This window comes from Pipistrellus hanaki, assembly GCF_964339955.1.
Source record: "Pipistrellus hanaki genome assembly, chromosome: 10".
Taxonomy (NCBI): domain Eukaryota; kingdom Metazoa; phylum Chordata; class Mammalia; order Chiroptera; family Vespertilionidae; genus Pipistrellus; species Pipistrellus hanaki.
The window spans coordinates 55,051,245-55,075,261 of NC_140512.1; the positions used below are offsets into that span (position 1 = coordinate 55,051,245).

The 24,017-nt window shown below is 48.1% G+C and overlaps 1 protein-coding gene across 2 annotated transcripts in view; it reads left to right on the forward strand.

The window, feature by feature from the left end:
* The window catches only part of TMEM209 (transmembrane protein 209), a 28,115-nt gene extending 23,050 nt beyond the window's left edge, over window positions 1-5,065 (forward strand). For both annotated transcript variants that reach the window (XM_084897642.1, XM_084897643.1), the window contains exons 14-15: window positions 398-471; window positions 3,595-5,065. In XM_084897642.1, the coding sequence (XP_084753768.1) occupies window positions 398-471; window positions 3,595-3,649 (129 nt within the window). In that variant the 3' untranslated portion in view covers window positions 3,650-5,065. The remainder of the gene's footprint in view (window positions 1-397; window positions 472-3,594) is intronic.
* Window positions 5,066-24,017: the final 18,952 nt, after the last annotated feature.

The window sequence follows — 24,017 nt, forward strand, 5'->3', positions numbered from 1 at the left end:
GTTTACTTTCTGCTCATCTTTCAGGTCTCAACTTAAAAATCTCTTCCTCAAGAGGCATTTCCTGGTTCACCTGGGTCAGAGGCCCACATGTGTTCTCCTGGCATCTTTCTCCTCCCTATCAGAACATTCATCACACTTTGTAATTCTGAATTTTCTGTCTGCCTTTTACTAGACTTTAAGCTCCTTGATTTAATGGATCCTCTCTGTCTTATTCACTGCAGTATTCCCACTTCCTAATCCAAAGCAGGCAGTCTTTAATGAGTGAATGAAATACATGGAATTTCATGAAATTCTGAGTTTGTAGAATGTGAATTGATAGGATCTGCATTTACCTATCAGGCTGAATCTTTTGCTTGGTTTATTTTAAATCTTGCTGTCTTTTTTGTCTTTGTTCCAGGGCCGAAATAATATGTTTCATACATTATTAATGTTCCTTTACATCATAAAGACCAAAGAGTCAGGAATGCTCGGGTAAGTATTTGTGCTTTAAAAACACAAGTACTTAATTTATTAACTGATTTTCTTTCTTTAAGATTTTACAGGAGTTATAAGTGATGACTTTGGGAAGTGGGCTTGGGTAATACAGGGAACTGTTTATTTCTGTTATTAATTTTTAGCACTATATGATCTATTAAATTATTAGTATGTATTCACTTTGATAAAAGTTAAAAAAATATATTAAAAAATGCCCTTCAGAAATGGTAATTTCTAACCATAGGTGGCTCAATTGGTTAGAGCTTTAGACATATTTTAAATTAACAATGAAGTTTTAGTTTTTATCTTTTTGTTTTGTTTTTGTTAATCCTCACACAAGGATATTTTGCCATTGATTTTTAGACAGAGTAGAAGGGAGGGGGAGAGACAGAGAAAGAGAAGCATCAATGTGAGAGAGATACATCAAGTGGTGGCCCCGAATCAGGCCGGGGATTGAGTGTGCAACCAAGGTGCGTGCCCTTGACTGGAATCAAACACAGGACCCTTCAGTCTCCAGGCCAACACTCCAACCACTGAGCCAAACTGGCTAGGGCTAGTTTTCTATTTTAATTGAAAATTTATCTTTTTCTCTGTCGATCCAAATTGACATTTAGATGCATAAATGATTTGCCATGATGGCGTGAATCTTGTGTTAAGTGCCATATACAATTTGTCCTATGCATAAAAATGTAAAAGCTTTAAAAGTACTCAATGGAACAATAATTCACTCAAAGGCCAAAAACAAATTGGTACAGTGCTTATCTTTTAAGTGTACAACTTATATGTAGAAATGAAACATTTTTGACTAAGACTAATTTGTTTTATTTTTTTGTTTTTTAACCAAGGAAAATAATTTTGAATTAAATTTAAAAGTATGGTTGCTTTTTTTTTTTTTTTTTTTAATATATTCTAAAATAATGAAATAGTTAAAAATAGTTAAAAACTACTATCCTGTAACTTAAAGGAAATAGCAAGTGGCTCAAATATACTCTATTTGGAATCATGCCCATAAATCAGCAGATTGATCCAAAAACATTTTCAATTTAATGTCACATATCTGTGCCGTTACTAGAATAAGATGAATGTTTTACTTCCAAAAGGGAAAAAAATCTAGACAGAATTGACCACATAGTAATTTAAGTGTTCTGTTCAGCGAAAGATACCATAAATAAAGTTTTAAGTTAAATGTCAAACTGAAACAAAGCATTATAGTTGCAATACATATAGCAAATCTAAGTTAATATTCATCACATATAAAACATGTAAGTTAATAAGAAAAGAAAAATACAGAAAGTGGTCAAAGACACAAAAGACTTTTTCATAGAAAATGTGCAAAATAGTTAATAAACATGAAAAGATGCTTAGTCTCATAGATAAGTTCAAATTAAAACATTTTTCTATCAAATTGAGATTTATCATTTGCAGTGTCAGTGAGGATATGAAAAAATAGGCAAATATGGCTGGTAGAAATTATTTTTTGAAGGGCATTTTTTTAAATATATATTTTTAATTTTTATCAAACTGAATACATACTCAGCTGGAGGAAGGTAAGAGATCAACCGAAGGACTTGTATACATGCATATAAGTACAACCAATGGACACAAAATTCTGGGGAGGGTAGGTATATATGGGAAGGGGGGGCAATGGTAAAATATGTACACAGATAATAATTTAATAAAAAAAAAAAAAGAAAAAAATGAATACATACTCATTACACTAATAAAAGAAATATGCAAATTGACTATACCTTCATGCCACCAACCAGCCAATCAGGAGTGAGTATGCAAATTAACCCACCAAAGATGCATGCGCAGGCACTGAGCAGCCAGGAATGGGACACTTGTGTTGTCACCATGGCGCTGCTGCAGCTATTCCAGGCCTCTGGGTAGCGTGGGAAGGTGGAAAGGCGGCTCCAGGCCAGAGCAAAGGCGATGCTGCTGGCAGCCAAGGGAAGGAAGTCCAATTCTTTCATGAATCTTTGTGCGTCAGGCCTCTAGTAATTAATAAATCATACTGTTACTGACAGAAATAAGCAGTTCCCTGTATTACCCAAGCCCACTTCCCAAAGTCACCACTTGAAACTCCTGTAGCTTTTAATTTTGATATTACTCCTATGATTTCAAATAATAGAGGTGTGCAACTCTCTCTTGATTCTTTAGTGTTGGACATAGTTAATAGATTTCTTACTCTGTTAGATGAGTAACTTATCTCTTATAGCTCTCTTCTCTTCATACTTTAAATACAGTTAGTTATATTACTCTCTGGAGTAGAAACCAATTTTTCTTTTTGTTAATCCTCACTCAAGGATAGTTTTTTTTCCCATTGATTTTGAGAGAGAGAGGAAGGGAGGGGAGATTGAGAGAAGCATCAATGTGAGACATATCAACTGGTTGCCCCCATATACATGCTCCCCCCCCCTCCCAACTACGGTGGGAATCAAGCCTGCATACAAACTTGCAATCCATGCATCAGTGTATGGGCCACTACTTACCACTGAGCAAATTGGCTAGGGCAATTTTTTCTTTATTTTTTAATATATTTTTTATTGTTGATATGTTGGTATTACAGATATCTCCCATTTTCCTCCATTACCCCCTCCTCCCAGCCTCTACCCACCCCCAGTGACTTTTCTTTTTGATATGTGAAATATGGTTTAGTTTAAGCTATATTAATACCTATATGCAAATCCACTAAAGCATCTCTAATATTGGAAAATTTCTAATTCAAGTCAAATAGGTAAATTTCTCTAAGAAGCCTGTCTCTATATTTTTCATTTAAAAAAATTTTATTGACACATTTACTGTGATTTTACCTACTAAAATTATCTTATTAACTCTACCTAATATAATAGTTCTTGAGGCTCACTGAAAAATTAACTTTCAACACTATAAATTCATTTATTATAAATTTGGGTTTTAAGCACAATTAAGAAAGTAATTACTGTTACTAGAATTCACCTGATAAACTATGTGTACCATAACATATTATAGAACACTGTTAAAAATGTCATCAATAAAATGATAGAAGAAACCTTATACTCTGTGTTTTAGTTATATGAGAAAAGACCTTCACTGCTTGACAATCAGTGCCACTAAAACTTTTTTCTTTTTTCTTTATAGGAGAGTTAATCTTGGTTTGTCTGGTGTGAATATTTTATGGATTTTTGGCGAGTAGTTGGTCATTTAATTCCAAACTTTTGGACTTTTATTTAATCATCTCTGAGTCACCACCTCTTTTGCTTTATGACACGTGTGTATGTTACAGACTTAGACTTAAAGAAAAAATGGCTATTTTGGAAACTTTCTTGTGAAAGTATGTCCTATATCTTCAACAACAGACATTACTCCAGTTTTTTTTTTTTATCACATTTCAGATTTTTCAGTTGCTTACAAAACTGCAACCCGTCAGGATTACTGTTAACCTAAAACAGTTGCAGTCCCCCTTAACTAAATAAATATAAGTCCCTTTTCATTGTAACTTTCAAATAAGAATCATCTACCTGATACTTCCCCACAAAAATTGACTCTTCAATTACATTATTTAGTATGAGTACTTAAAAAGAAACAAGCAGATTGTCGTTAACTTTTTTAATCTCTGTCTTTTCACAGTGTTTGGCAAATCAGCCTAACGCCATATTTTAAAAATGAAATCAGCTTCTAAGTAATGTATTAATTAGTTCATGTGTATTTTTTAAACTTTATGAAAGAAGTTTGACAGTATTGTGTTTAAAAAGTCAACTCTGATTAAATTTAGCTGATAGAATTAAACTATTTGGGTCTTAGTTAAGAAGCTGAAGATATCAAGAAAATTGCTTTGTTTTTTGTTTTAATCCTCACTCTATATGTTGTTGTATTTTGATTTTAGAGAGAGGAAGAGAGAGGGAGAGGGAGAGAAACATCAATTGGTTGCCTCCCATACACGCCCCAACCAGGGTTTAAACAGGCAACATGGGCATGTGTCCTGACGGGGAATTTGACCTGGGACCTTACGTGCATGGGACAACGCTGCATTCAGCTGAGCCACACTGGCCAGGGCTGCTTTGGTTTTAATAACTCAAGTCAAATAGGGAAACTTTTCTAAGAGGCCTACCTCTATATCCTCCACTTTAAAAAGTTTAATTCCATGATATTGTATGATTTTAAGGGTTCCCTGTAAGATCATATGATATGTTTAAATCTTTTAGGTATTCAAAATATCTGGTGAATGAGAAGTTACCAGGTTTATAAGTTTTGCATGATTTTTTTTTTTTTTAATGTGTATATGTAGTACCTCTAAGGCCAGCCAACAATTGCATATATTTTCTGGATGCTTCCATCACCTGAAAATAACTAAAACCAGTATCTTCTCAGTAACTGCATGTCAGTATTTTATGTGCAGCCATTTTGTATAATTTTGTAAATTTTCTTTTTTTTTTTTTTTAACTTGTGTCTTTTTTAAGTTTATGTTTACTGGAATGGTGTTTCTTTTAACTGTTTTTGATATATGTTAATATGTTTGCTATGGTATTTTAGAGGAAAATATTAATTAAACCTGTTAAATATGAGGACATGTTAAGATATGTCTATTTTTTTAATAAATCTTTATTGTTCAGATTACAGTTGTTCCTCTTTCCCTCCCTCCCCCCCAATAGCTCCCCTCCACCTGGTTCCCAACCCACCCCATTCCCTTACTCCTGCCACTGTCCTCATCCATTTGTACGATTTTTGTTCAATCTCTTCCCGCACCCCCACACCCCTTTTCCCCTGAAAATTGTCAGTCCACTCCCTTTCTTATTCCCGATTCTATTATATTCACCAGATTATTCTGTTCATCAGATTTTTTATTCACTTGATTTTTAGATTCACTTGTTGATAGATATGTATTTGTTGTTCATAATTTTATCTTTACCTTTTTCTTCTTCTTTCTCTTCTTAAAGAATACCTTTCAGCATTTCATCTAATACTGATTTGGTGGTGGTGAACTCCTTTAGCTTTTTCTTAACTGTGAAGCTCTTTATTTGACCTTCAATTCTGAATGATTGCTTTGCTGGGTAATCTTGGTTGTAGGTTCTTGCTATTTATCACTTTGAATATTCCTTGCCACTCCGGTCTGGCCTACATAGTTTCTGTTGAGAAATCAGCTGACAATCATATGGGTGCTCCCTTGTAGGTAACCGTTTTTCTTTTGCTGCTTTTAATATTCTTTGTCTTTTGCTCTTTGCAATTTAATTATGCTGTGTCTTGGTGTGGTCCCCTGTGTTCCCCCCTCTCCCCCCTCCCCAATGAGTCTAGGTCCCCAGAGTCTCGCCCAGAACTGGAGTTCAGAGCAGTCGGGAGCTAGTGTCTTTCTCCCAATTGAAAAAGACAACTGCATCCTCAGAAGCCAGCCCTTTCCGCAGCACGCCTCCTCTGAGTCTCAGTGTGCTTTTCTCTTCCCTTCTAGTTGTAGAATTTCCACTCAGCCAGCTTCCCTGTGGTTCTGGATGATGTTCGTTTTGTCTTTTAGTTGTAGTTTTGAAGTATTCACCTATGCCGCCATCTTGGTTTCTCTCCCTACTATTTCTTTTTGTTGTTGTTGTTAATCCTCACCCGAGGATATTTTTCCATTGATTTTTAGAGAGAGTGGAAAGACAGAAAGCAACATCAATATGAGACTCTCACATCGATTGGTTGCCTCCAGGAGCTAGGATCAAGCATGCAATGGAGGTACGTGCCCTTGACCAGAATTGAACCCCAGACCCTTCAGTCCACAGACTGTCACTCTAGCCACGGAGCAACCCAGCCAGGATTAAGTCCACTCTTTCAAGAGTTATTAAAGGTGTCATAGGATAACAGTTGCTTTGCTGTTTGACCATTTGGTGCATATTATTTATTAAAGGCAATAAAGCAAAATAAAGGCAAAATATTAGCAGTACATAAAACAATTATTTCTTTATAGGATTTAAAGCATCTTTTAGTCCAAAAATTCAAAGCTACAATATTTTTATTTTTTTAAATATATTTTATTGATTTTTTACAGAGAGGAAAGGAGAGAGATAGGGAGTTAGAAACATTGATGAGAGAGAATCATCTATCAGCTGCGTCCTGCACACCTCCCAATGGGGATGTGCCCACAACCCAGGTACATGCCCTTGACCGGAATTGAACCCGGGACCCTTCAGTCCGCAGGCTGATGCTCTATCCACTGAGCCAAACCGATTTCGGCTATTTTCTTTTTTTTAAATGATTGTCAAAAAACATAATATACTGTAAATATACAAGTAAAAAGACTAGGCGTAAAAAAGAAAAGATATTCTGTTTGCATGCTAAGTCCAGTGGGGCGTACTATACTCTGGGTAGCTTTCCTATATTAACTCATCTTCACAAATGGTTGAGCCAGCCTATGCTTTAATGCAGCCTTTATTAAAAATTCACACTGAGGAAGACAGGGTACTGCAAATATGGTAAATTTATTGGTCCTGTGTTTAAAATGAGTAAATATTTACTTTCCTCTAATTAAATGTTATTTATAGGATATTTTTCACAAGTTTTTATTGCTTGACATCCTTGTGGGCTCAAATCCACTAATCTTCTAGATTATGATCACTACATCATTTCCCCCCCCCTCCCTCTGGATATGAGCCTTGAATTCAGCCAAATTTCTTTAGGGGCATAGTTAGATTATTATAATTTAGTTCCTATTGAATGCTATGTTGCTTGGCTTTCTCAAATTGATAAGACACTTTAAACTGATTTTAATGGTGAGGACATGCAGCATGTGAATGGCACTTTCTAAGCTCAGGTTTGTAGTAGAAACCCTTTAAATGTGGGTATTCCTCAGAGATCAGTCTTTGGTCCTCCATTCCACTGTATTAGGCTTTTCCTTAGAGCTCTCATTCATTCCACGACTTCATTTATCACTTCTCTGCACTTGATTCTCACGTTCATCACCAACCAAAACATCCCTCCTGAGCGCTGGTTTTAAATTTCCTGTGACCTATCAGACATTTCCTCTTAGGTATCCTGTAGGCTCTGTCTGAACTGAATTCGCATGTGCTGAAAACAGCTCCCTCTTCTAACATCCCTTTTTCTGTCCAGTGTATCAGCAGTTGCCTACGCCCAAAACTCTCGTGTCATCTTTGATTCCTTGAGCTCCCTGGGTCCCCAATCCAATCAGGCAGCAAACCTCATCCATTCTTTCTTAACAATGTCTCTTGCAGCTGTCCCTTTCCATTTCGGCTGGTGCAATGCTCATTTACACCCTTATCAATTCACATAGGACTACTACAGCAGCCTAATTAATCTCACAGCTTCCTAATTGTTGCCATGCTTCCAGATTTTCCAATTCATCCTGCACATTCTCTTCAAATTCATCTTCCTAAAACACCTGTTTGATCATTTCATTTCCCTGATAAATCCCGTAGCCTGACATTTAAAGCCCTCCACAATCTGGTCCCACGCTGGCCTTAACCCCAGACCTTGGCTCTCGCTGGTGCAGGCTGCTCCTTGCTGGACTCCCTGCAGGCTACCTCCGGTCACCCTGATCACTGGGAATACCCCATCCCCCTCCACAGTCTACCCTGCCGACAGACTTCACTCTAATGACACCTGCTCCTTTTGGAGCTGATCCTGACTGCTCCAGCTGGCAGCCATTTCCCCCAGGGTGATTAGATCTGTGCCCCTTTCTTGGTGCGTAGCAGTCATATGAATGGATTCATGAATGACTTCTAGTATCTCTAACATAGAATCCTTATATCGGCTTCATCCTCATTAAAAGAACAGTTTCCACTGCTGTGGAAGAGGACTTGCTGAAGACCCTTACTTTTTGAAAAAGGCTTACATTCTTCTTTGAGCAACCCAGCACTGGCTTTCCTTTTGTGGTTAGGTAAGGAGGAGGACACGCTCCTGGGCAGCTGCCACAGGGGGGCTGCCTGAAAGTGGAAAGCGAAGGTGCTAGGAAAACGACACCACCAATTCCGCAGACTCCTGGGGTCTCCCAGTGCACTCAGCAGCAGCACCCTGTCCCCGATGCCACAGGGCCCCCGTGAGGGATGGGAGAAGCTGCTGGTTCACTTATCCCTCTGGCTGTCCCAGACAGGGTGTGAGGGCAGGCAGCAGAGGGCCGAGCTCTCTGGCAAGAAGGCTTTGGGGAAGGATCTGGGTGGGGCCCTTGTCTGCCTTTTAGAGGGGTTTGCACAGTCAGCACCTGTGCTTCTTGGGCCCCAGTGACTACCACGTCTCTCGCTGGATATGACAGCGGCTCTCTGCTGAATTTGCAGGATTAGTAGGCATTAGCTGTGAGCCATATCGCCAATTTGTCCCCTGGATGGCCATCAGTAATTTCATTTCCACAGTGAGTGAGCTGCACTGACCTGGGGAACAGGGTATTGATTCTACAGGAGTGGCACCTCATTTGGGATTAGGAAGAAGAGTGATACAGCAGGATGAACATGGAGAACAGCTTTGGGTGTCTCGGACCCTGTCCACCTAGGACAGCAGTGACCCCAAATATATTTAATAGCAAAGTCACACACAAACAACCCTGGGCACTGCTATGGATGAAACTGAAATAAGTGAATTTTTTCATGCCCTAAAAACAAAATGCATATTCCAAAGTGTCTAGGAGAGCTAGTGGCCTAAATGGGCTACAGCTTGTGAGGGCTGAGCTTTGTCACTGATTGGGGCAGAGCAATTAACCTTTTACACTGTGATTTCTGATTAATATAAAGATACCCCCCATGCCTCAGATCATTAAGAAGCTAAAAGTGATAGTACTTTTAGGTAGTTTAAAAAAAAAAAAAAAGCATTTAAAAGTTTTTCAAAATAACATTAGTGTAAAACTAGGAAATGGCCCTTTGGCTTTGCAACACAACTATCTCATTTTGGGGTCATGCTGAACTACAGATCTTCATGGCCTTGACACCCCAACCATCCTAGCCAACTGTATCTGTGGCCTCCTCCCTCTGTCCTTCGGCGCCATCCAGTCAACAGCACTGTTCTTGTAGCCTGGGCTGGGCTTTCTGGTCTACCAAGAAAACATTCTCCTTTCCCATTTCTAAACTAAAAGGGAAAAAGACCAATCCTAAATCAGACTCCGCTTTCATGAACTGCGACCCATAGGAGGCAAGTCAGAAGGGTGATCTGCTTTGTCGGGGGCAAAACTTTCAGGAGCAGCAGCCAGGCATGCTTCTTCCTCAAACACATGGTGTGTAAACGAGTCAGACAGCTCTGGGATAGTTTTGGCTCAGGATAAAGGCATTAGCTTACTGAGCTCCAACCCCAAAGAAAGACTCCTTGTGTTCCAAATCGGGAGGGGTATCATCCCTGGACAGCCCGAGGGGCGAGAGGAGTCCAGCTAGCTCCTGAAAATGAGACTTGACACAAAGAAGTCTGAACTAAAGCCACCAGCCCCAAACCCGGTGGTTTGAGCAAGTGTTATACATGGCTTCCATCTCAAGTTTGTTAACCACCCTTAACAAAGTGCAATGTTCTGCTTGAGTTCTTTAAAGTCTTTGTTATGCCATCTTGAAAATTCCTGGAGTTAAATGCCTTAAAGTTGTGGTTAGACTCCACTTAGACCAAGTGTCTTGGACAGAACTTGGAGGCAAAATCCACATCCTAGAATAATGTCTCTTCAGTAAGACTAGCTATTTTCTATGTAGCCAGAGTAATTACATTTCCTCGAGGTTACTATATTACTGAGTACATTGCTGCCTTTTCCCACCTTGCAGCTCTATTTCCCTACATAAACCCCCTCTCTCTTCACCCACCCCCGTAGTTTCTATTAGAGAGGAGTCTGTGAGTGTTGCTAGCTTGCTCTCCTCCTATCCTGGCAGGTGCAATAGTGGGGCAAAAGCTAGAAAAACACCCAAGGCAAACTGCAGGTCTGGGATGAAACTCCTGTAAACAATGAAGGTTTCTCTAGACTGCAGCTTCCTTGAGAGCAGGTGTGTATTAGATGCTCTGTAAATATGTGTTGAATCAATAATTGGATTAAGTAAGCAGAATTCACTTGAAAAGCGAGGCTTTTTTTGGACTGAAATTTTCAGGAAGCACTTTCTTCATGCTTAGTCCAGACCGTGGACTAGTCATAGTCTGCCTCTTGGTCAGGGCAGTCCCACAAAAGTACCCTAGTTATATATACTTTGAACAAATGGACCCGCATTTACCCAGTGCCTGCTCAGAACTATGTACAAAAGTGCAATGATGTATCCCCTCAAGTTGCTTACTCTTTAGAAGTAGAGGTGAGATATGGAGAGGATGGATGCCGAGAACCAATTCCAGCATGTAATAATTACAAGAGTTCTGTCAAAAGGTTGATGGGACTTGGTCAGTTCAACAAGGGTGACACACATATGTGGTTTACCTGTTGGAAATGGCTAAACGGCACTTCCCCCAAACCGGAATAGGATTGTTAACTGCTAGACAGCTCAGGGCATTTTATTGCCTCCTGTTGGTCAAACACCTGAACTGTTGTAAGCTATTCCCCAAACTGGCAATGCTTCTGTATTCTACCCTTTGAAGTGTATTATCTCCACCTTGCCTTAGGATAAAGCAGGGTCCTGTGTGAAGGAGGAGAGTCTTCAGTTCCTGTTAGCTGAAGATCCTCTGACCCCCAATGCCTTTCAAAATTATCTTTCGTCTTTGGACTCCTTCTTGAATCTACGCGCAGCCCCTATCTCCAGAATGCTGAACCCTTTGTAAGGCTGGGGCGAGAACCCGGTAGATTGGAGTAAGTGCCCCCAAAGAAACCAAGCTCCAGGGCTCATGAGGTGGTGAATCTGCCACCCCCTCCACTGCTGGTGGCACTGCAAACTGGTACAACCCTTTAGGAACACAACATGGGACTATGTGTGTGTGTTTTAGTCACTCCTGCTGCATAACAAATTACCCCAGAACAATTACGCTCATTTAGTCTCTCTCTTCATAGGCAGGAATTTAGATGGGACACAACGGGGATGGCTCCTTTCCACTCCACCATGTCTGGAGCTGGAAGAGTTTATTCACTCACATGTCTAGTGGCTGGGAATGTGGACAGAATGTCCATATGTGGCCTGGGCTTCCTCGGAACATGGTGACTGAATTCTAAGGGCAAGGACCTTGAGAAAGAGGAGGAAGCATATTACCTCTATATTCTAGGCTGGAAAGCTGTGTTTCGCTGCATCCTGTTGATCAAAGCAGCTACAAAGAACTGACCACTTTCAAAGGGAGGGAGACCCCCACCTCTCAGTGGAAGGATGTCTCACATCACAGGATGTAGGATGGAACATATATTAATGTGGCCATTTGTGGAAAAATACAAAGTCTGCCACAATGTGCAATATCCCACACTCCCCCAAAATATCGTTACTTTGGTTCACTGAGCCCAGGAAAATGTATCCTAGGGAAATAACGGGGGGAAAAGTTGTGCCTAAACATGTCTGTTGTGTGCATTTTGTCACCTACTCACCTAATAAATACTGGTTGAAGTAGTTTGCTAAGCGCTAGGAATACAGAGAAGATTTAAGATATCCTTTTTCCCCTCTCAAAAAGCTTGTTTATAATAGCCCAAACCAAAACCCATCCAATACCCAGTGCCAGATCAACTCTGAGATACATCCTTGAATGAGACACTTATAGACGTATTTTGACCTCTTTTTAAAACTCTTACAACTTTCAAAATACTGTAGGAAGATAGGGGAAATGTTGAGTAGAAGTCAAAACAATGTTGTCTGTCTACTGAGATTACAATTACATAAAAATATGCATTCAGATAGCCAAGGACTGGAAAAGAATATCTTTTTTCACTCACTGTCCTCCTTATCCTAGTCAGATGTGAACTCACTAGTTGAAATGGGAATATAGATGATTGTAGTAAAGGGCCAGAAAAAAAGGGGGTGCAGATCGAATTTTATAGGTCAAAGAAAGAAAAAGCTCTGCTGAGTGAGAACCGAGGAGAGACTTCCTGGGAGAAGTGATGATTGAATTTCAGGAGGAGGAGGAAGCGGCAAGGCTCAAGGCATGAGGATGGGTGAGGAGAGGCTGTCCTTGGGGAACTGGGAAGGAAAGGGGGACCTTCGGTTCTGGGGAAGGACCGCAGGCTGTATTTGTAGAGGAGAATTAAGTCAAAGCAGTGCTGCAAGCTGACTGGCCACAGGTGGGCAGGCCTGTGAGGAACCCCCCCCCCCCCCCCCCCCCCCCCGCCCCGTAACCCAGGGCCTGGACTCCCGAGGTGGTGGAGAAGATGGGAGAGCGTTGGTGGCAGCCATGAGCATGACCAGAAAACTCACTCCAAGATTTCCATCCGGGTGATTATGGAGATAGTGACACTAATGACAAAAGTAGAGCGAGGAGGCCGAGGAGCTGGTGCAGAGTAGGAGGGAGATTTTAAACACACTGAGTTTGAGCTGCCACTGGGACATCCAGATGGAGGAGACAGGAAGTTGGAAGTGTAAGTCTGAATCTTGGTAAGCGATTCCCCCTTATGGCAAAACGATTTGAACGTACCCCTCCTGCTGGAGTGCTCTCCCCCCAGCTGTCTGTCACGGCTCAGATAGCACCTCCTCGACCCTTTCTTATCACCCTAAAATAGCACTATCACTCACCACCCCCTCACCCCACTCAGCTCTTCTTCCTTGCACATGCCTAAGCTTTTACGTGTTATCTGCTTTTCCCACCAGCAGCCCCTGTCCCCTTTAAAGATGGGACACTGTTTGAAGAACTAAATATTAAAGCGCAACTAGGCCCTGGCCAGTGCTGCTCAGAGGTTAGAGCATCACCCCCACACTGAAGGGTCTGCAGTCCAATTCCTGGTCAAGGGCAAGTACCTGGGTTGCAGGTTCTATCCCAGCCCCATCACGGCTCATGTGGAAAGCAACCAATACATGTGTCTCTCTCACATGGATGTTTCTCCTTCTTTCTCTGTCTCTCCTCCTCCTCTTCCCTCTCTTCCACTCTAAAAAACAATAGGAAAATAAACACCCTCGGGCCAGGATTAAAATTAAAAAAAATTAAAGGACAACTATGTGCCAATTCACGCTTACGTGCATTTCTGTTGTGAAAGAACAGATAGCGTGTGTGCTTCTGACTGCTTCAGGTCTTAGCCTAAAGGTTTGAAATGTCTCTGCCCTGCGACCCAGAAGGAAGGAGACGCGCCCACTGTGTCTGAGGCTCCCGGACGGGGCAGACACCTGCAGGTGCACCCCCCGGGCCGGCACTTAGCCACGCGGCACGTCTCGCTGCAGAGGGCTCTGGGAAAGCAGTTGTTGTTCACAAAGGCCCTGGCCAGCTTATCATCCCAGCACAGCCTGCCTTCCCCGTCTGACACCTCGCCTGCCTGCTCTCCGTGACACATTCATCTGTCCTCACTGCGGCCCTGCTGTGCTTCACCCACCCGCTTCCTGCTCCACCCCCCCGGGAGAGGAGAGGGGGGTGTTAGGCAGCAGCCTGTCACCCAGGAGAGGTCTGCTGTGCGTCCAGGACCACCATCCCCCTGACCAGTTTAACTGCCCCCAAGCACTGTCACCGGCCCCCCTCTCCCCCTGCCCCAGGCACCGATGGGAAACCCGAGTTCTGCATTGCAGATGCCAACACCCTACAGAACAAAACATCACAGGCATGTCCACCAGCTTCTCCTCAGCCCATTCTAAGTGCGTCCAGCCAGCACCAGCTGCATGACTTACGGGGGCTGGACACCAAATGAAAATGCGGGCCCCTTGCTCAATAATTTAAAGATGGCCACAGCATGCCGAAACCGGTTTGGCTCAGTGGATGGAGCGTCGGCCTGCGGACTGAAGGGTCCCAGGTTCGTTTTCGGTCAAGGGCATGTGCCTTGGTTGTGGGCACATCCCAGGTGGGTGGCATGCAGGAGGCAGCTGATCGATGACTCTCATCGATGTTTCTAGCTCTCTATCCCTCTCCCTTCTACTCTGTAAAAAAAAAAAAAAAAAAAAATCAACTAAAATATATATTTTTTTAAAAATCAATAAAATTGCCGAAACCGGTTTGGCTCAGTGGTAGAGCATCGGTCTGCGGACTGAAGGGTCCCAGGCTCGATTCCGGTCAAGGGCATGTACCTTGGTTGCGGGCACATCCCCAGTGGGGGGTGTGCAGGAGGCAGCTGGTCGATGTTTCTCTCTCATCGATGTTTCTAGCTCTCTATTCCTCTCTCTTCCTCTCTGTAAAAAATCAATAAAATATATATATTTTTTAAGCAATAAAAAATATATATTTTTTTTTAAATGGCCACCACAGAGCATTGAGCTTCTGAGCGGAGGGTCCTGCGTGACTGTCCAGGTGGCAGGCGTGGGAGGCCACGTCTGGTTAGCCTCCCAGAACAAAGAAACTGTTTCTGTTGCGAAATACCACCAAGTGCAGACCAGCTTTTGGGCGAGTTGTTTTTCTGGTCCCAGCTTAGGTAACTTAGAAGTGGCCTCGGGCACCAAGCAGCTGGGCTGTTTCATGTCACAGAAGCCCCAAGGGGCCTGGGAGGGCCCAGCGTCCTGCTCAGCCCCAGAGCCCTGGCTGCCCTGTGGGAAGGGGTCTGCCCGGCAGGCTGGCTCTGTGGTGCCCGGGCAGGGACATCCTGGACCCTCCTAGGACCTACTTGGGCAGGCCCCTTCTTCCAGCCTCTGGTCAAAGCAGAGACACAACCAGGAGCCACGTTTGGCTTTTTTAAAATTTATTTTTATTGATTTTTTTACAGAGAGGAAGGGAGAGGGATAGAGAGTAGAAATATTAATCAGCCGCCTCCTGCACACACACACTCCCCCCCCCGGGGATGTGCCCGCAACCAAGGTACATGCCCTTGACTGGAATTGAACCTGGGACCCTTCAGTCCGCAGGCCCACACTCTATCCACTGAGCCAAACCGGTCGTAGCAGGTTTTGGCTTCTGACTCCCTTTAGGGGAGATGCCACCGGCCACAGAAAGGCCGAATGGTGGCCACTGTGCTCTCCTCCTCTCCATGGGCCTCCAGGCTGGGGAGGAGGACACCTGACAGCGCTGGATTGGGGGGGGGGGGGGGGGACAGGCATGTGGACTGTTGGGGGGGGGTGGAGCAGGAAGCGGGTGGGTGAAGCACAGCAGGCCGCAGTGAGGACAGATGACTGTCACGGGGAGCAGGCAGGCGAGGTGTCAGATGGGCACGCTCCGCTGGTCTCCGGGGAGGCAGGCTGTGTGAGATGTGAGGCGAAGGAGCGGAGAGCGATTAGCAAGCAGAGAGTGAGTCATGTATCCGGTCCCCGAGGCGGCCGCGTGCACCGCGGGCTCTCCTGGGGGCAGGACCTGGTGCCAGGCTGCGCAGCTGGCGTCGGAAAGGTGCCAGATTATCTGTGGGGCCTCAGGAGCTGGGGGCCAGGAGGCCGGGGGCCAGGCATCTAATGGCCACCTGCTCCTGGCTTGAATCCCAAGGCCGCTGGCACCTCTGCCTCTGGGGGGATATCACGGGGCATCCCTGACTGAGCGGGCCTGATGCCTCCCGGGCCCCTGCCCTCCAGCCCTTACCCTCCCAGCCCCGCTCCTCCTCCTCCCCCCACCGCACACTGAAGAACTGGGGTTTCTAACGTGCTTTGAGCTGTGCCCTTCACTCCTTTGAGCTGTGCCCTTAGCTAGAGGACAAAACCTGAGCCCCAGCCGAAACCGGTTTGGCTCAGTGGATAGAGCGTCAGCCTGCGGACTCAAGGGTCCCAGGTTCGATTCCGGTCACGGGGATGTACCTTGGTTGCGGGCACATCCCCAGAAGGGGGTGTGCAGGAGGCAGCTGATCGATGTCTCTCTCTCAACGTTGTTTCTGACCCTCTATCCCTTCCTCTCTGTAAAAAATCAATAAAATAAAATAAAAACATGAACCCCGGTGGGAGCCGAAGCCCAGGCAGTGCCCAGGGCCTGCCCTGCACCCAGGGGAGGAAAGGGCACCTCCCTCTGACCGCCCAGGGGCTCTCAGCCTCGAAGGCTTCTGTCCTGGCCTCTCCGTGACGCCAGGCTGCTGACCACGTCCTTCTGGTGACTGGGGAGTTGTGGGCGAGAGAAACCCCCGTTTTCCACCCCCTACTGTGGGCTCCAGATCTGGGAGTAGCTCACTGAGCCGCCAAGCCCAGGCTCCGGGTCCCAGCCTCCGGGATGCAGACTCTGTGTCCCCCGCCCCCCCCTCCCTGTCCTCCACCCCAAGGAGCCTCACAGGGGCCTCTCGCCGGCTCTCTGGGTCTGAGAGAGGCATCGGAGGTGCCTGGGGCTCGTGGTGTGGGTAGGGGCTGGGCTGAGAGGAAGCTGTCGCCGGAGGGACTGTTGAGAAGGTGGAGGACTTCCAGGAGGAGCCTCTGCTTCCAAACTCTGCCCCCCAAAAGGCTGCTGCCGAGCTGTGTCTGTGCGGGGCAGGGAGAGGGAGGGAGGTCCCTGTGGTGACTCAAGCACCAGCTCCCCCGGCTGCTGTCTGCTCCATCCAGATGTGAGCCTCTCCTTCCACAGCTGTGCAAAGGCTCCCAAGAGGGAGGGGGTTTCACACCCCTTTAGTGGTCACTGCTGTTTGCCCCTCTCCTGCCAGAAGCTGCCCCGCCCTCGCAGAGGAGGGCCAGGGGGCACCCACAAGCTGGAGGAAGGGGGGGTGGGGTCCGCGTGGCCAGCCCCGGGACAGGAAAGGCCAGGCAGGCCCGCCGGCCTCCATCCTGCCCACCTGCTCGGCCCCGGAGAAGGGGTCTGGCTGCAGCACTTCAGTCTCATTTCCGTCCTTCCTCCCCCGCCTGCGCGTTTATTGAACACAATGTGCCCTGGGCCTCGCGGCTCCCACCTTTGGCTAATCACTTTCCTCCCCGGTATCTGTTTTCTCCGTCTGCAAAATGAGATCGATAAATCTCATTGCGAGGTGAGAGGCTGTCTGCAGCCGCGCCGCTGCAGGAACAATAGCCCGAGGCCCTCCGCCCGCGCAGCCGGCCAGAGCGAGGCGGTGACGCACGGGCGCAGCGGCGGGCGGAGGGCCAGCGGCTCCCTGCTCCGCCGTGGCCTCCGCGCACTTGCCTGCCTGCATCACCGGTTCCAGCTCCTTCCACGGAGCCTGGCCGGGACTGTGTGTGTGTGTGTGTGCATGTGTGTGCGTGTGTGGTATGTAGGAGTGTGTGGAATGTGTTGGGCATGGAGGGTGCTGCCTGTAGAGGAGGCTTAACCAGTGGGAAATACCCTCCTCCAAGTCCCCTTCCTGAGGCTCCTGCTGGAGTGACCGGGTGTGGCCGCAGCAGCTCTTACAACAGGACCACGTGGGCTTCCCTAAGGGACGCTTTGTGCTCACCCCAATCCACTGAGGCAGAACCCAGTGTGAACGGGTGTCCTTCTTAACCAGGGCCTCAGTGGGTCTCCCGCAGACTCAGGCCAGAGCCGCTGCCCGCCGGGTGGGTGCACCCCCACAGCCACCTGCAGGGAGCACTGACTGTGCACGGGCTTCCCTCAGTCCCCGGCGCTGGGAGGGGTGGCCCAGCCTTAGCCTAGCAGCAGACAGCTCCCGGGGCACAGTTGTCCCCTGCACGCTAGTGTCCCTGAACTTCTATCGTCAGCTCTGTTCGCGCCTCTGCCCCATCTCCCGAAGCCTCATGGTTTGCGCGTCGGCTGGCTCTGTGCTCGGGTCATGTTGCGTAGATTTGTGTTTCCTGGCCATTTTAGAATATCCTGTTTCCTTTCCACTCCCCAGGGTCTAGTGTGGGTTCTGCACACAGCTGGTGCTACACTGCCGGCTGCGTTAAAAGGTGACAAGCTGGAGTGGGGCTCCAGGAGGCCCCGTGGGAGGTGCTGAGGGGTGGCGGGCCCTCGGGACAAAGCCCACAACCCGCGCTGCCTCCCGAGCACCCACACCTGGCGCAGGTGGCCTGCCTGGCCCCATCTGCCCCCCTTCCCCCCTCCCCCCGCAACCCCCTTCTCTGGACGAGGATGAGGCACCTGGTGGCAGACCCAGAGCCGGTGTGGGTGCAGCCGAGACTGGGCAGCAGGTGGCCATGCTGAGCCCACTTGGCCGAGCGCTAGGCAGGCTGCAGTGGGCCTTTCCTGCCCAGCAGAACGGGGAGCCCCCAGGCTCCTCTGCAAGGAACAGGTCCTGGCCCTGCACCCCGAGGCCAGTCCCCAGGCAGCAGGACCTGGGGCAGTGCCCCCACCCGCCTGCAGCAGGACGACTTGTGGGCTTTCAGGGTCAAGTGTCTTAACAGGCCTTTCAGCTCCCCTGTCCCCGAAGCTGGGTCAAATTTTAACTGAAGCCACTGAGAGAGTCTTCTGGAAAACGGCCCCTGACAGCACTCCTGCGGCGAGGAGGGAGAAGGTAACCCAGGGGTCAGCAAGGCCTCTGGGCAGCGAGTCCAGGGTGCCCAACGGGGCGGCTCCGCTCTGTGCCGGGTCCTCTCAGTCCTGACCTCACTAAGAGGAAACCCAGAGGACTCTGTTCTCTGGCTTCCCTCTGGCCTCTTGCACTTGAAGGACTTTAATCAGTTGGATGTTAAAGAATAAAATAACTAGGAAGCCGCCGCACCAGCTGGTCCTTCCGGGGGGCCTTGCCAGCGGGCATGGGGAGGGGCTGTGCCTATCACACCCCCCCACCAGGGGGACAGCGAGCGAACACACGATTGTAGGATCCAAGTTGACAAAAACAATTTACTCCCCAAATGAATAAAAGTTGTGCCCCCAAACTGCTTCTATCTAAGACATCTGCTTCCTGCACCCCACTTGCCCCCCGCACCCCAGCCCAGCCCACCTCTGTTCCGTAGTCTGGGTCCAAAATCCCAACATGGGATTTAAGAGCTCCCATGAAGAAAGGTGGGAAATCGAAAAGCAGGAAGTAAATTCCAGTGGTTGAAAAGACAAGAAAAGGAGTGGAATTCTTCCTCCAAGGCCGAGTGCTCTCCTGGGAGCCCTCCGCTCTCACAGGGAGAGCCTGAACCCGAGTCTGTGAAGCAGAGAGGGAGAGAGGCAGACCGCCCAGGGGCCGTCCTGGAGGGGGCAGAGAAGAGAGCTGGTGGTTCACGCTGGCCTTTGAGTTTGCATAGAATCTAAGTTTCCAGACCTGAAGGCCCCCCCGAAAGCCCCTCGCACCCTCCTCTGGCGAAAATGACCAGCCCCTGCTCCTCTGCCGGGCCCTCTCAGACTCCTTTTCCTCAGCTACGGAAGCCCGAGAAGCTTCTTCCACAGCTGTGAGGCTCTGTCTGTGCTGGCCATGCACCCAGAGGTCACCGGCGTCTTGGCCACTGCGCCCTTTCTGAAGGAGCTGGCGGTCATCCTCCCGGGAGCACCCAGGCAAAGGCTGGGGGAGCAGACCCCAGAGAGAGGCCCGCACAAAGCCAGCGCGGGCCTGAGGGGAGGAGAGGTCTGGTGGGTGGTGCGGCTCCAGCTCCGTGGCTGGGACCAGCGCTGCTCCCAGCTGTGGAAGGTGCATCAACGGCCCAGGGAGCCGCGCACCGGACACTACCGACGTCCTGGCACTTTCCAGGTCACCTTGATTTTCTTCCTGGGCCTGATCCTCACGACCTCTCCAGGCCAAATTTTCACATTTTATTTAGTTACTTTGCTTAATCCTCACCTGAGGATATTTTTTTTCCATTGATTTGTAGAGAGTGAAAGGGAGGGAAGGGGAAAAGGAGAGAAGGAGGGAGAGAGCCAGTGAGACACATCAATTGGTTGCCTCCTCGATGTGTCCTTGGACCGGGACTGGGGATCACACCTGCAACCCAGGTACATGACCTTGACAGGAATCGAACCCTAGACCCTCACGGACCGATTCTCTAACCGCTGTGTCCATGGGCCAGGGCTGGCATTTCTTATTTTAGAGAAAAGGAAAGCATGGCCCGGAAGGCCACATTCTAAGTAGAATGCTGGGACCCAAAGCCACGTATTGGCCAAGACACCTGGCGAGCGGGGGCCGGGTGCACAGGCCCTGGATCCCCCTCGGCCCGCCGGCTTGTTCTCCTGGGGCAGCCTCTCCCCAAGTGGAGGAGGCCTGACCCCACAGCTCCAGCTCAGAGCCTCTGCAGTCAGCAACCCCAGGAGGAAAACGTTGCATCTTTTTAATTCTTGACAAGAAAGTATTGAGAATACTCGTACCTACTGTGGAGAGCGGCTGCAGCATCTGGACAGGATCAAGCCTCGGACTAATGAGCTACAGTCGTAAGCTTGACCTTCCGGTCTGAACCTGTGGTCCCACGTGGCTAAGGGGAATGGGCTGCAGGAGGTGCAGCAAGCAAACAAAGCTCGATCAGGTGCGTGTAATTGAGTAGATTCAAAACCCCAGGAGCACGCTAGAAACATCTTGACCATGCCCTGACTTTGCCTGGTGGAATCTGGCTATCCAATAAAGACTTGGCTTGCAGAGCGTGGAGCTGTCTCGCCACCAGAGAGGAGCATCTCATCTAGCCCCAGTTTTATTCTCTTGTCTGTCTTTTCTAAATCCTTCACCGCCCTCCCCCAGGTTCACCCATGGCCGTGCTGGCGCGGCACATCTACCACCTAGCTTTGTCATAGCTTTTCATTCTGTCCTGAGCCAGTGTTTTATTTCCCCCCCCCAATTTTAAAGAGTAATATAAAAATGGGTACGCTGTGGTACATCTGAACAATGGAATGTTATTTGGTGCTAAAAGGAAATGAAGTAGGAAGCTGGGAAAAGACATGGAGGAACTTTACCTGCATATCATTACCAAGTGGAAGAAGCCGATCTGAAAAGGCAACATACGATCCCAACTCTACGACTTTCTGGAAAGGACCAAAGTATGGAGACGGTGAAATAAATAAATAAATAAATAAATAAATAAATAAATAAAATCAGCGGTTGCCAGGGTTCGAGGGAGGGGAGATGACCAGGGAGGACTGTTAGGGCAGTGAAAAGTCTGTATGATACCCTGATGGTGGATACCTGTCCTTCTGTATTTGTCCAAGCCCACAGGCTGGGCACCACCAAGAGTGGGCCCTAACGTGAGCCGGGGGCTCGGGGGCAGATGCTGTGTCAGTGCAGGTTCTTCAGTTGTAGCAAATGGCCCGCTCTGGTGCCTGATGCTGACAGTCGGAAAGGCTGTGCCTGTGTGCAGGGGAATATGGGAAATCCCTGCACCTTCCGCTCCATTTTTCAAGGAACCTAGAACTGCTCTAAAAACATGAGTCTTTTCAAAAACAAAAAGTAAAGGGACATTAAAAACAACGACACCCACGTCTCCACCATGCCCAGGTCAGCCATAAGGAAGTACCACCAACGAGGTGGTTCCAACGGAAACTGATTGTCACGTGGCTCTGGAGGCTGGAAGTCCCAGATCAAGATGTCAGCAGCATTGGCTGCTGGCTCCGTCTGAGGGCTCAGAGGGAGGACCTGTCCCATCCTCTCCCCCAGCTCCGGTGGTCGGCTGGCACGCTTTGGGGCTCCTTGGCTTGTAGAATCACCCCCCCAATCTCTGCCTTCCCGTTCCCGTGCAGTTCTGGGAGGGTGCCCCACGTTCCCCGTTCTAAAAGAACGCCAGTGATATTGGATTAGGAGCCAACCACCGTAACCACCTCCTTTTAATTGGATGGCCTCCCTGAAGACCCTGCCTCGGAATCAGGGCGCATTCCGGGCCCTGGGAGTCGGCGCGGTCACGAATCTCTCTTTGCGGGGGACACCTCCCTCCCACCGGGGCACAGCCGCGCCCCCTCAGGTGGCGGCCGACTGAGTGCCTGTCGCTCTGGACCCTTCAGCCTGTCTGCAGCCCTGGCCCTGCTGACGTGATTCCACCCCGGATCGCTCACAGTCCTTTCACAAGTGGGCTCGGCTCACGCCGGCCCTCAGCGGGCCTGGCAGCCGCAGTGGGGCTGGCACATGGCCCAGGGGTGGCAGGGCGGTCACCACGTGGCAGGTCGGCCTCTGCTCAGCAGGGGCCCAGGCGGGTCCACCAATCACATCCAGAGTCTGAGAGACCTGGGCTTCCCACTTCCAGAGCTTTCCACACACCCCACGCCACAGGACCCACGCCAGACACTCCACGGGACAACTCCAACGTGAATTCTCTCGAGATCTATTACCCAAAACATACCGTCTGACACAGTCATTTTTATACCTTTTAGAGCCCTTTTTTGCACGGCTGACTCCAAGAAAGCTAATTAATTATTTTAGACACCACTATTAAATTGACACAGTGATTAATCTGATAATCCTTTTTATGAAATTACCTCTGAAATGCTAACTTTCCATCTTCTTTTTTTTTTTTTTGAAGCTCGGTGTGTGAATTACTATGAAGATTACATTGTACCAGCTTTTGGCTCTGCAAATCTTAATGGCGGGTTTTTTTGTGGTTTTTTTTTTTCTTTTTTTTTTTGCCAAAAGCAATAAAAGCTGTCCTGAATTTATCAGGTCAATCAGGAAAGAGGCAGGCAGGCAGGAAATTGAAGGTGACTCACGCTGCAAGTGGGAGTTCTGACTGACTGACGGATTGCTGGAACCTGCTGTTGCTGATTAGCTGCGGGGACGTGAGGCAGGGAGAGGAGTGAGGCGGAGGGTCAGCGCAGCCCCCGCTGCAGGTGGCGGGGCTCCCTCCCCACCCCCATCCCCACACCTCCCCCCAGTGCACCAGCTGAGGGTCTCAGGGGCAGAGACCTCTGTGTGCGTCACCCATCCGGAGAAATCCCCCGCGTCCTCCGCACGGGGCAGGGGCCGGAGCCCGCCTATCGCCCTCCCCACGGCGGGCAGGCTCCGGGGCCTCAGGGTGACTTGGGTCACTCCACCATGCGATCAGTGCGGTGGCACCGAGGGAATCTTACATAAAACCGGCCGGGGCTCCAGTTTTTGTTTAAGCTACTTTCTTTTATTTTTTTTTAATCCTCATCAGAGGATTTTTTAAATTGAGATTAGTTGCCTCCTGCACCCTCTGGACCAGGACTGGGGATCAACCTGCAACCCAGATACCTGCCCTTCACCGGGAATCGAACCCAAGACCCTTTGGTGCATGGGCCAACGCTCTAACCACTGAACCCCATGGCCAGGGCAGGCTCTTCTTTCTAATAGGAAGTCCTGTGTGCATCTCATGTGTGCCCTGCCAGGGCAGTGTTAGATCCCGCTGACAGTGTACCTGCAAGACTGCAGTATACTGACAGTATGCCTTCTAAGGCTGCAGTATACCTTTCACTTGTTTCCAGACAGATAAAAAAAACCAAAAAAGCCTATTGAACCTGTGGCCTCAGTTATTCACCCACCCACCCCTCCATGCATGCGTCCATCCGGCAGCGTACACTGAGCACCTCCTCTGTGCAGGGCTCTGGGGAAGGCAGACGGGACAGCAGGAGAGACCACGCTTGTCCTCATGGCACTTTGTTCTAACAGGAAGTCGGGCCGTGAACAAGACAAATCCTGAGATGGAGCCCCATTCCTTAGGAAGAGGACTGCAGCTTTGGGGAAGGTGTTGTGTACAGTTTCCTCAGAGGGGTCAGAGGAGGCCAGGCTGACTCACCGCGTCCCCGGCCTGGCTCGGTTTCACTGCAGAGATGACATTTGAAGTAAGAACTGAAGGAGGGGGCAGACTGAGCCGTGTGAGTGCTGGGGGAAGAGCCGGCAGACAGTGCCGGGCCCTGAGGGGGAGCGTGTCTGGCTGCTGGCGGCTCAGCAGAGAGGCGCTGTGATTGGAGCAGAGTGC